Below are 12,580 nucleotides of genomic sequence, written 5' to 3'. Positions count from 1 at the left end.
TATAGGTAATGGTAGGTGGCATCACTGTGACATCTTGGAAATGACCAGACCTGCATCAGTTGTAATCTGACATCTCGTGAGTCAGTTTGAGTCATGGCAAGGCAACGTGAATTATTGGAGTTCGAACGTGGCATGATAGTGGGTACCTGACGGATGGGACATTCCATTTCCAAATTTGTGCGGACATTCAACAATCCTTGATCGTTGGTGTCACGTGTGTAGTGAGAATACCTCACGGAAGGCATCGCCGCCCGCCATGAACAGCGCAGTGACCGACCACAGGTGCTAATGATCATGATCAGCCATGTATGGCCAAAATTGTCCGTGGTAAAATAATAGCGACATTAGCTCAAATCACATCCACATTCAATGCAGGAGGTATCAGGCGCATACCCAGCAGGTCAGTGCTGCGTTCTTTAACTTCCATGGGATATGGGGGCAGACGAACCACCAGAGTGCCCCTGTTACCACTACGATACCAGACACAGCGCCTTGGCTGGGCATGTGACGTCACTAATTGGATCCTGGATTTTGGAAAGGGACAACGGGCTTGTTTACCCGCTTACTTGTATGTTGGTCTGTCTGTGTCACCCACGGTCATTCCTGTCATCTTCCTACCAAGGAACTTCTGGATGTCATGATACCCCAAGGTGTAATCATTCACAATACGGGGTGCGCTGCTCCTTATAATATCCATAAGATATTATTTACACAAGGTTATTCATATGTTAACATCACTTGTGTATTATAAAGATCTAGATCCAGACCTTTTTTGTTCTTGACAATCTCTCCCTGTTATGGATGGGTCTGTTCCATGCCAGTGACACAAGCTGGTCTAAGCATGCAGGATATTGGACAGCTGCATTAGGCATAACAAATGATGTATGGAGAATACTTAGCTGTCCTGCCTGTAAATCAGACAGGACCGCAAAAGAGGTATTTAATATTTATTAATCCCCGCGGATAAATCACACTGAGCCGGCAGCGTGTAATGCCTCCTGGGATATGCACCCTGATCAATATGCAGCTTCTAAATCCTCTCCCCCCCTCTCTTCATGTGGTTATTTCAAAAAATAAATGTAATCTCTGCTGTCTGACCGGTGACGACAAGGGACATAGTAGCTGTGGCCATCATGTGTTGTAGGATGTGGGCCTCAGCAGTTTCCTACATTACTGGGTTATCTGTGGAATCCCCACCTGCCTGTACACAGGGATGCAAAGGAGGGGGGGGGGCTGGTACTGATTACCCTGATCCGAGCTTGTTGGAGCGGCACGGGTCCACCGGCCCTCGCTCCCTCTTACCCATCTCGCAGGGGCCTCTTGGGAGTAATGGGCTAGCCGGGATCTCATCACATACAGGATCATCATCACTGAGGCCGGGCAGCCATCACTGACGGGTTGGGTATGAAATCCCGGCTGTCGGTATGACGGTGGTCAGAATAACGACAGCGGCATCCCGACACCCATAGGGAAGACAGGTAAGTGTGTTTCTAACCACTACCCGGTGTCAAACCCTAAACTTCCCCCCTAGTGCCTAAGCCTAACCCCCCCCTTCCCCACATCCTAATCCTAACCCTTCCTCCCCGCTGCCTAACCCTATCCCTCCCCCTAGTGCCTAAGCCTAACCTTGCACCCTAACTTCTCCCTAACAGTTACTTACCTTCGGGATGCCGGCGGTCGGAAATTTGGCGCCAGTATTCAGACCGTTGGCATCCCGCACGCCGGGATGCTGACTACAATCCGTCATGGGCAGCTGTCACACGTATACTTACTGGTGGCTGGCCCCTCCCCTGGGCCAGGAGGTTATGGTGGGTAGTGTGTGTCCCTGGGGCTGGGAGTTGTAGGGCGGATAGTGTATGTCTTTGGGTTGAGGGGGTACTGTATGTCTAAGGGCCCAGGGGTACGGTGGGGTGTGTATGTCCCTGGGGCTGGGGGGTATTGTAGTGTTCCTGCTAGGATTAGGGGCGGGCAGGGCGCACGGGTTGGCGAACACTACTGCACGCAAATAGGGAGCATGGTCGGCTTGTGAAGGGGGCTGTGCGGCCCCGCCGACGTCACTGTTGGTGACGTGTCCAACTGGCGGTGTCACTGATGGGGGCATGCCCAACACCTACAGAGGTGCTGGACTACCCTGAAGCACTTCCGCAATGTGAATAGATGCCATGCTCTATTCACACGGTGGCAGAACGGCAGCGGCCAGGCTGTTTTAGCAGGACGCCGCTAAAAGGGCAGGGCGCATTTTGCCCTTTATCTCTCTCTTATCTCCCCCTTAGTAATCATCATTTCATTAACTGTGAAAGTAAAGAAAAAAACATTCTGCCAATATACGATTAGATTTCATAATCAGTAACCTTACATTTTGTTTTACAGCGACAGTTTCATTACATCGTAATATAAGATATTTTGGATTATTATTATACATGTCTTTATATCATCCGTTTTATGCCACTTAATAAAGTCGCATTCTAATCGTGTACAATTCGCTGAAACCTGAGTATTCTGTGGCTAAACAACAACTCTGAATAATAACACATAAGTCAATTCAAAATGGGAAACGATGTAACGACTCGCTGTTTTCATTTGAATACTCAGAATTACAAAAGATATAATGGTTCTATAATATGTGGCCGGATATAAAATATGTGACCTAGAAAGAATGACAATAAATTGTAGAAGGGAAAGATCAGATGGCACAAGGGTTCACATAGATTATATAAATCAATAGAATTGACACGGTAACAGGGAGGTGATGAATGAGGGTAATTATACTATATCACAATCCACGTCAGTGTACGGTATGGACTGAAATCTATTACAGAAGCACACGCGGGTGCTAATTACCCAGCAGACTTTATTCGGTTACATCTCGAAGATATGTACATAGATCTTTTTTACATCTATCCATATTTAAATGATAAAAAGTTCAATAACATGGAATATAGTCAAGATTTTTATTACCCTTAGGAAACACGATATCAAGTTTCCCAATCCTTTCTAATTTATTTAGTAGTGAAACTAAGTAGGTTTCAAATTTGGAATTAAGACTTTCAACATTTTTTAAATCACAATCTTTGATACGGCTTTTGTGCTCGGAGTGTAATTAAAATGTAGTTAGGAAGCCGACGGTCTAAATGGCGGCCGCCGGCTTCCCGACTGTCTAATCCCGGCAAGGTACTAATGACAGGCCTCGAAATGCCGACGCCTGTCATTAGACCTACGCCGGGAGCCCGATGCCCGGCATACCGAACGAAGGTAAGCCGGGCGCAGAGGGTTAGGTTTTAGGGCTCCTGGGGGGACTTAGGGTTAGGCACCCCTAATACCTCTTTTCCACCAAAAACCCAGGTCCGACCTGGGTTTTTGGACATGGTTCTAACCCTGGTCAGACCCAGGTCAGACCCATTTACACTGCACCTTTGATCTGGGTTATTCCCAGGTCAGCCCTGTTCACACTGAACTCAGGTCTGCCCTGCTAAACCTGTGAGGTCATAAAAAGTGGGAGGTGAATGCTCGACAACCACCAATCCGCTCATTTTAGGCATGATCCAGGTCAGAAAACCTGGGTTGCACCGTTTGCACTGCACCATTACCTGGGTCCATCCTGGGTCCAACCCTGGTAGCTACCTGGGTTGGATTGCCAGGTCACTTGACCCAGGTTATTTTTCAGGGATCCTTTTACACTGAGCTGTGACCCGGGTAGACCCAGCAAAAACCCAGGTTTTTGCTCTGGTGTAAAAGGGGTATAAGGGAGTGTTAGGGTATGCAGTAGGGTTCGCAGCACTTACTTTAATTAGCGATTGGGATCTTCACCTCCTGCCGGGCTTCCGCTGTCGGGATTTGAACCGCCGGCCATGCAGAGCTTTTAACAGGTAGATTACATGGTGGTGCCAGCACCTCCCCCCCTGGGTTTCGTGACGTGATGACATCGTATGTAGCAGGGTTCCTCTCTAAGTCCCTTCCAAGCTGAAACAGGTGCCATCATGGCAGCAACCGTGGTTCCCGGCACCCGCCCTTCCTAGTCTTGCGCCCTTGCGCCACAACCTTGGTCACAGCCCTGGGTATATAACTTCTTTCTTAGTAGAACGTTAGACACCTCCTGCGTGCAGCTTTGCAATTCCGTCTGAAGCGGAATCACCCCCCAGTGTCATTTGGAAACAAGATGCTGAGATGTACATATGTTTTGTCAGCTATTGGTTACACATAACTAAACACACCGATAGAGCCTAATAGCAGCTGCCTGGCTATGTGCAGCAGGTGACAATATTACATCACAGGTTCTAGAACTCATCGCATCGTGGACGGAATCTCACACGACGATGGGAGAGCAGCAGAGACGGTTGTGCCCGGACGCCAGCCGCTAGAGATCCAATGGCCTTAATATTTATAATCTCCATCATCTTATTGGCTGCCCAAATTAATACAGCAAAAGGTAACGGACGCTTCACTTACATCTTTTACTAAGGTGTGATTAACCAGTTCATTTAGGATTAGGGGCCTATTTAACAAGGCGGAAAAGGCCATATTGCTGGCGAGTCCTTTCTCTGTCAGAAAGGTTACCCTCCGGCACTAAGTGTCATTGCTAAATGCTCCCCACTTTACAAAGTACCGCCGCCATGTCAGTTCTTTTAACGCTATCTCTATATGGGGATGCCTATAATGTTGTTTATATGGTTTATTTTAATTACTTGTGATGAGTGTGGGGTACTGGGTCGCTGTGTCACAGCTAGACTATATATGTGTTTAATAGTGATTAAATTGAATGGATTTTATTTGCAGAAAAAAACATCTCTGAGCCAGATTGGATCAAGTCCACTCATCGAGCAAATGGTGAGTCTGCATTGTTACATAACCTTCCCTGGGCTGGCTGGATAGAGGGGTCATTCACCAAAAGACAAGGCCTGATACATCTCTAAAGGCCCCCATACATCAGAGATTGATTACAGCAATCGTGCAATTTGCAATCAATTGTGTATAAAGGGCCTGATTCAGAGCCGGACGCAATTAGCGCTCGCTCGTCCTGAAAATAGGGGTGGCTATTCAAATGAACCGTTCGCTGTTTGCGGTCTGTTCACGCCTCTAGGTCTGAACGAGCTAACAAAACTTGCGGTCGTTTTTTGGGAAACTACGCTCCCTGGCCGCTCGCATCCTACGTCATGTCCGCTATTTATTAGATTAATCGAGTACATCGACCAGGGTATGAACTGCTCGCTATTCTTGGGGTTGGTTTTTGCTACCACAATTTTGCGAGCAGTTCTGGCTTAAAAATAACCCAGTGACGTGGTCAATGACGCTGCTTTTTTAAATATGCACACCCATAAAACGCCCGTTTTGACCTTTAAGCACGCCTGCGTTCTGATCTCCACTCCCCGTTTTCAAGCACCTTCCCCTGTTACCACCCACATACGCCTCCTCCTGTCACTCAAATTATCAGGCATTCGCTATTTTGCGAGCACATGAATTTCGGCCGCACTGACTGGTTCGCGCATGCGTATAATGATCCGTACGCATGCGCAGTTGGGCAAACATCGCTCGGAGCGAACGAGCTGCCGCTTACGAGTGGCTCTGAATCAGGCCCAAAATTCTTTCCCTTTTTCAATCGATTGCAGATTGCAGAATTGCCACAATCGATTGAAAAAGGTTAGAGATTTTTATACACAATCGATTGCAAATTGCACGATTGCTGCAATCAATCTCTGATGTATGGGGGCCTTTAGCTCTTTATAGTTCCACATGCTTCACAGCTGTATAAATTACCCTACATAATTGAGATTATTCAGCTCTAATATAGACAATGGATATATAGAATATAGGTAAATCTTAAATTATTCCTCATGCAAAATAAAAATGTAATAAAATCTCTGATGCACAAGGTGGGGGCTCTGCCAATGGGCTGCTCCTGAAATCCAGGCCTGGCGGGGCATGGGGATTGCTGCTTATTAAATTGTCTTCCATAATCATGACACATAGGTTTATCTTTCTGTTTATTTCTAAAGGCTCTGCAGACCGTGCTCACTTGTTACAGAGACGAAGCTGGGATTCTGGTAGACTAGTCTTTTTATTTTGTCTTTTCCTTGTCCTGCACCAATTGCTCGGAACCCGATAATTAACATACTAACTTGCGGTGAGCGCCGGAACGATTCATCATTGAGTCTGACTAGAGTTCACGCAGTCCGACATGCTGCAGAAGGATCCGAAAAGGATACCTCTTTGCCAACCGGGACTCCTTCCCATAGGGGAAGCGCCGAGTGCGGGAGCAAACGCCATCTGTAGATGGCGAATGCTTCCGCAGTCAAGCTCCGAATATATGTTACGCTTCACCTGCTTTGTGGAAATGAAGTGATAATGAATAGAGCCCTTGAATATTACTTCTGCTCATATGGAATTGTTTATGGCATTTTAGCAGCTTGTGTAAGTGATGAGAAGAACAATATTTTCTAGACACCCTCCCTCCCCTTTGCCTGGCAGCTAACACTGCGCAGGCGGTGCCCGTAGTTTGCTGGTCTGTGTATGTCAAAGGTGCCCACACATGTATCTAAATTAGCTATATTCAGCCATTCATCTCTCATTTCCAGAGTCATTGGGACCCATAGGACGGTCAAACGTAACCGGACACAACAGGCCATGTGCAGTCACCTTCACATTTCCTACAGTGTCCTGGGACTCCCGAGATGCCAAGTGCCCGGGCTCTCTAGGTGCCCAGCAGTGCAGGGAAAGCGTAACCACTCCCCCCCACAATGCCGTGATCACGCCCCCTCTGCAGGCACCACAGGATAATAGTTAATGATGGGTCGTGGCCACGCCTACTCCAGTAACCACGCTCCCCCATCAACGAGGCTTGGGAGTGCAGGGAAAGTGTAACCACGCCCCCTCTGCAAGCACCAGAGGACAATAGTCCATGATGGAACATAACCACATACCCCAGAGGCCACGCCCCCCCAGCCCTGGAGCCCGCCCAATGTCTCAACATCTCTGACCGTGCCCCGTGCTGATCCTATGGTCGGTGTTGAGCATCACTGCTGTTTTCATCTCACCCCTGTGCAATACCAGGCCAGCTGCCCGATAACCGTTAATGTCTCCCTTGGCGCACTATATAAACTGTGTCTAAGAATTTGGGTCAATGGCAAATAATGACATAGAAGTAGCTATACGATTGTGTTATGAAGGCAGGGAGTGTCGTTCCATTTTACCCTAAGGCAGCCAAATATTACCCATCATTATCCCAGACTTTTCCCTACCTCACCTGCCCAATAACGGCTGGGCTGTGTGGGCACCGTCAAACGTATACACATCCCAATTGTAACGACGTGACGCGTCTACATGTTACATGTACCAATATGCTTCTTCTCCTCGCACGTCTAAAGGTTTATCTTGTGCTTCTTTCTGCATTACCTAGTGATACCAAATCGTCCCATTTTGGCGAAGGTCATAGTCGCTGGATCCTGTTTCATGGCCACAGCGCTGTTGGCTGGATTCTGCATCTTCATTCATTTCTAGTAAGTTGCCGTCATCTATGCACTATGGCCCTGATTCAGAGCCGGACGCTCTGACCAGAGCGCTCGCTCTGAATCAGGGCCCACCTCCATTAATATGGAGCGTCCTCCTGGACGCTCGTATAGCTGTGGGTCACCACCCACAGCATATACGAGCGTGCAGGGTGATGGTCGCGATGGTCTTGACCATCGCGACCATCAAAACTGCGAGCAAAAGCCTGCGGTTGGGTTTTTCAACCGCAAGGCCAGGATCAGTCACCATCGACAGCACGCCCCCTTTGATGAGACACTCCGAGCAAAGGAAAGTCCTTCACTCGTCGGGTCTCGCGCATGCGCACGACGGAGCTCCCTCCGTCGTGCGCATGCGCAGTGGGGAACATCGACCCTCTTGCGAGCGGACAGCCGCTCGCGAGTGGGTCTGAATGAGGGCCAATATCCCATTTCGAAGGAACTTTAACCTCGTACTTTAGTGCGCTTGCCACCTACGCACAGCAGGGGCAGCCATTTTGGTCATGACGAGCCTCACTAAGGTTATTGGTTCCCATGAGAAAAGACATGTTGCTGGTCAGGAGGAGAAATGAGGTTCCCTGGACGGTGCCACCTGAGACGAAGTTCCCGCCTCGCTCCTCCATGGTTCTTCCTGTTCCCCAACTTCACAGAAAAGTTAGGTCACCGTCCTTGTGGTTTGTACTGCACATTACAATATAGGTTTGTTGCTAGTCAGGTTGTGTACACTGTCATCCATTCACTGCTTCTCATTTATCTCTAACATTCAGCTTGAAGCATCATGAAGAATACCAGTCCTACCAAGCGCAGGTGTTGGCCGGGATCAAAAAATTTAAACCACGGTTTAAAGAGCTGAAGTTCCATAAAAGCCATAAACGAGGTAACAATCACAATGGGCCTCATTCTGATGCGCAATGTTGAAGGTTTTTTTCACTTCTGCGCATGCGGGAAAATCCCTAAAAACTTGCACAGCGCACGCTTCCCACTATGTGTACGCACACAGGCGCAGGTGCAACTGAGATGTACGGTATCAGGAGTGAATTGGAAATGTGCTGGGTGATCTGGGGCAGTGACTGGGAGGTGGCTATTCGGATGCAAAAAGATGGTCCGTCTTATGGGCGTGTTGCGGGATTGTCGCTGTATCTGTAAGTAACATGGGACTGGTGCAAGTTTCGATGGTGCGACCGATGGCTGAGTCTAAAGAGGCACCAGGTGGTATTATAGTGTCTAAAGAAGCTGTAAGTGGCCATCTCAGACCTCAGACACACGACTGCACACCGGGAGAGGGGCTTATACTAGCATTAGCGTAAAGTCGCAGATGCCACTACAGCAAAATAAGCAAATCAGTCCCTTATATCATTTCAGTACAATTAACTCTGATCTCAATTATGTCAAAGGAGCAAACTGATCAGATTTACAGTACTCAAAGCTAATTGTTGATAGATAGATAGATAGATAGATAGATAGATATGAGATAGACAGATATTAGATAGATAGATAAGAGAGATAGATAGATAGAAAGATATTAGATAGATAGATAAAGATAGATAGATATGGGATAGATAGATATGAGATAGATAAAGATAGATAGATATGAGATAGATAGATAGATATATATTAGATAGATAGATATTAGATAGATAGATAGATAGATAGATATGAGATAGATAGATAGATATGAGATAAATAGATAGATATGAGATAGATAGATAGATAGATAGATAGATAGATAGATAGATATGAGATAGATAGATAGATAGATATGAGATAGATAGATAGATATTAGATAGATATTAGATAGATAGATAGATAGATATTAGATAGATATGAGATAGATAGATAGATATTAGATAGATATTAGATAGATAGATATGAGATAGATAGATATTAGATAGATATTAGATAGATAGATAGATAGATAGATAGATATTTTAATTTAAATGTGTCTAAAATACAGGTATAAAAACAGCGCATTTCCTCATTACTTGAAATCCGGCACTGACCCTTCCCTCTCTATATTACTCAGTGTGCCGCTTGATGCGTGACCAGTGGCGTCGGAACAATTGTTATGTGTGTGTGTGTGTGGGTGGGTGTGTGTGTATGTGTGTGTCTGTGTGTGTGTGTGTGGGTGTGGGTGTGTGTATGTATGTGTGTGTGTGTGTGTGTGTGTATGTATGTGTGTGTGTGTGTGTGTACGTATGTGTGTGTGTGTGTGTGTGTGTGTATGTATGTGTGTGTGTGTGTGTGTGTGTGTGTGTGTGGGGGGCAACATAAAATCTTATTTTTTATTAATTTATTTTTGAAACAAACACATGTAATGTTTGTACCAGGCTGTGGGGACGTACCTGAAATACGCTTCCTGAGAGGAGTACCTGAAGATACAGCCAATTGTAACTAGCAACAACTCCTGTGCTCATGCTGCACTTATGTATGTACGCTGGGCCGCCAGGAGAGCTATCGGGCCCCGGTACTAAGGGGGTGTGACCAAGCATTTGGGGTGTGGCCACACCCTGTGGGGAATACCAGGGTGCCTCCTCAGCAGCCCAGGTCCCCGGATGAGCACAAGTCCCCACTTCCTCCCCATCTTGGCGCCCCTGTTGGCATGCCTCCTCTGTGCAATACTCCCGATGGCGCTATTGCAGGCTGCATCTAAAATTGTAAATATTTTTGCAGTTTTGTGAGCGGGGATTGAAAGATCTGCAGCCAATGAAATCAGGGCCATATAGTGTCCAAATAATCACTATTGCTAGTATAGAAATGTTATTTTATTCCCATTTCTCATGTCTCCATTTGCAGATGTTATAGAAATGGAGGAAGCAGAGAGCATACAGGAGGAAGACGAAGAAGCCGGGGAGCAGGAACATCACGAATATGGTCATATGGGAAGAACAGAAGAACAACATGAATCAGAGGAGGAGATGACGGATAAACACGAGGAGCACAAAGGCAAAGTCCACAGCAAGCAAAGTAAGAAAGGGGAACAGAAGACGGAAAAGAAACCGGAGAGACCTGGAGAAGCCGAAGCAGGAAAAAAAGAGAAAAAGATGTCGCAGAAGAGCGCCAAATCCTCCACGGCTAGCGCGAAGGAGAAAGTCACGTCCAAGAAAATAAAGCCGAAAGCGGAAAAACCTAAAGTGCAAAAGCTGAAGAAAAAGAACATAAAGGTAAAAAAGGTCGAGAAGAAGAAAGTAAAGAAGGAGAAAACTACCAAAAAACCTAAGAAATAACTAATACATTAAATCATAAGTTATTACAGTTTTGTTGTTTTTTTTTCTTCTCATTATAAGAAAATAAATAACTAAAAAACCCTCAACATCATTCCCCAGAGCAGAGGTTCCCAGACTCCGCCATGACAGTCCAGGTTTTATGAATATCCATGCGTGAGCACAGGTGACTTAGGCCCTGATTCAGAGCCGCTCGTAAGCGGCCGTTCGTTCTGACCGATGTTCGCACATCTGCGCATGCGTACGGATTTTAATACGCATGCGTGAACCAGTCAGTGCGGCCGAAAATCGTTTGTTCGCTATATAGCGAATGTCTGCTATTTTGAGTGACAGAAGGAGGCGTATGTGGGTGGTAACAGGGGAAGGTGCTTGAAAACGGGGAGTGGAGATCAGAACGCAGGCGTGCTTAAAGGTCAAAACGGGCGTTTTATGGGTGTGCATAATTAATACAGCAGCGTCATTGACCACGTCACTTGTTTTTTTTTTACTCAGAACTGCTCGCAAAATAGCGGTTGAAAAAACCAGCCACAAGAATAGCGAGCAGTTCATACGCTGTACGATGTACTCGATTAATCTAATAAATAGCGGACATGACGTATGGTGCAAGCGGCAAGGGGGCGTATTTTTCAAAATTACAACCGCAAGTTTTGCTCGCTTGTTCAGACTTAGAGGCGTGAACAGACCGCAATTAGCGAACGGTTAATTTGAATAGCCACCCCTTGTTTTAGAACGAACGACCGCAAATAGCGAGCGGCTCTGAATGAGGGCCTTAATCAGTACTTCAGTCAATTTGATTTAACCATCTGGAATCAAGAATGGATATCCTTAAAACCTGGACTGTAATGGGGGATAATCTTGTGCAGACTATTTCTCTCCCACGACATAGAAACATAAGGACATAGCGCTCAGCCTGGATGGTCGGTCAGAGTCACTCCGATGCCACTTTCAGTTTCAGAATCACTTAGGTAAATGGAAATATGCAAAACACCTTTATTTTATATAGAAAATGTCCACAAACCACTCAGGCATATGACGGCCTCATTCAGAGATAAGCGTTATTCTGACGATGAACGTACATCTCCAATGATTAGGGGTCTGCGTATGTGCAGAATGGGTCCTGCGATCCCGCACGCGGACCTCCCTAAGCTCCAGCATGATTTATTCAAACGCTGCCTGTAAAATGACAGTTAGGAGCTGATTGGTTGGTACTTTATCTCTCTCCAAAAACCTCCAGCCCCAAAAAAACATAACGGGGCAGGGTAGTGATTCCCAAAGTGTGTGCCGTGGCACTTGCAGGGGTGCCCCGGGTTGGTGATGATAGGCATAACTAGCGCTGCTATGTGCTACGCACACATTATCTGTACATTCATAACAACTCAACCTATCAGTTCACAAGGACCTATGAGGCACCATAGCAACCAATCAGCTTCTAACTGTCATTTATCTAACACAGTCTTTGACATGTCATTTAGAAGCTGATTGGATGCTTTGCGCAGCTTTCACATTCTATCTCCGAGGCTTTGATACATCTCCCCTCAAGTGAGTATAGTATTATTTCAGCTTGGATAATGGCTGCTTCATGCCTCAGTGACGTCACATAGGGAGATCATAGGCTATTGATTGCATCCGTTAATCCCACAGAAAATCAGCTTGCACACTGCAGGGCATATTTATCTATGTATATATAAAAGGCTAATGCCGCTCCTCACCTCTATGGTGGTAATTCAAGTGTGTTGCACTAGATGGCGCCCGGCAGAGCAATTCAATTGTCGCTCCGTTTGGGCGCGCGCTGACATTTCTACTCGCAACCCCCCCGAGCAGAAATGTCCGAAAAAGTGACCCATTTGACCACTCAAACGGGGC

At 46.4% G+C, this 12,580-nt stretch overlaps 1 protein-coding gene across 1 annotated transcript; it reads left to right on the top strand.

Annotated features, from left to right (window-relative positions):
• Positions 1-1,403: 1,403 nt before the first annotated feature.
• On the top strand, positions 1,404-10,720 carry LOC148532568 (uncharacterized). The gene is made up of 7 exons (XM_088467516.1): positions 1,404-1,478; positions 4,272-4,426; positions 4,774-4,824; positions 5,991-6,038; positions 7,391-7,490; positions 8,264-8,373; positions 10,290-10,720. Exons 2-7 carry the CDS (start codon positions 4,366-4,368, stop codon positions 10,718-10,720), a joined length of 801 nt encoding a protein of 266 aa, XP_088323642.1. The 5' UTR covers positions 1,404-1,478; positions 4,272-4,365.
• The last annotated feature ends 1,860 nt before the right edge of the window (positions 10,721-12,580 follow it).

This window comes from Taudactylus pleione, unplaced genomic scaffold, assembly GCF_031769625.1.
Source record: "Taudactylus pleione unplaced genomic scaffold, aTauple2 ptg000073l, whole genome shotgun sequence".
Classification (NCBI taxonomy): domain Eukaryota; kingdom Metazoa; phylum Chordata; class Amphibia; order Anura; family Myobatrachidae; genus Taudactylus; species Taudactylus pleione.
The sequence above is the reverse complement of the archived record's forward strand: the minus strand, read 5'-3'. Positions and strand labels throughout refer to the sequence as shown.

What these genes read in the sequence shown, in the direction of transcription:
- LOC148532568 (XM_088467516.1), top strand. Translation starts at nt 4,366, where the DNA reads ATGGCCTTAATATTTATAATCTCCATCATCTTATTGGCTGCCCAAATT. An exon ending in GAGACGAAGCTGGGATTCTG is followed by an intron (nt 6,039 to 7,390) that starts GTAGACTAGTCT and finishes TGCATTACCTAG; the next exon opens with TGATACCAAATCGTCCCATT. An exon ending in TGCATCTTCATTCATTTCTA is followed by an intron (nt 7,491 to 8,263) that starts GTAAGTTGCCGT and finishes TCTAACATTCAG; the next exon opens with CTTGAAGCATCATGAAGAAT.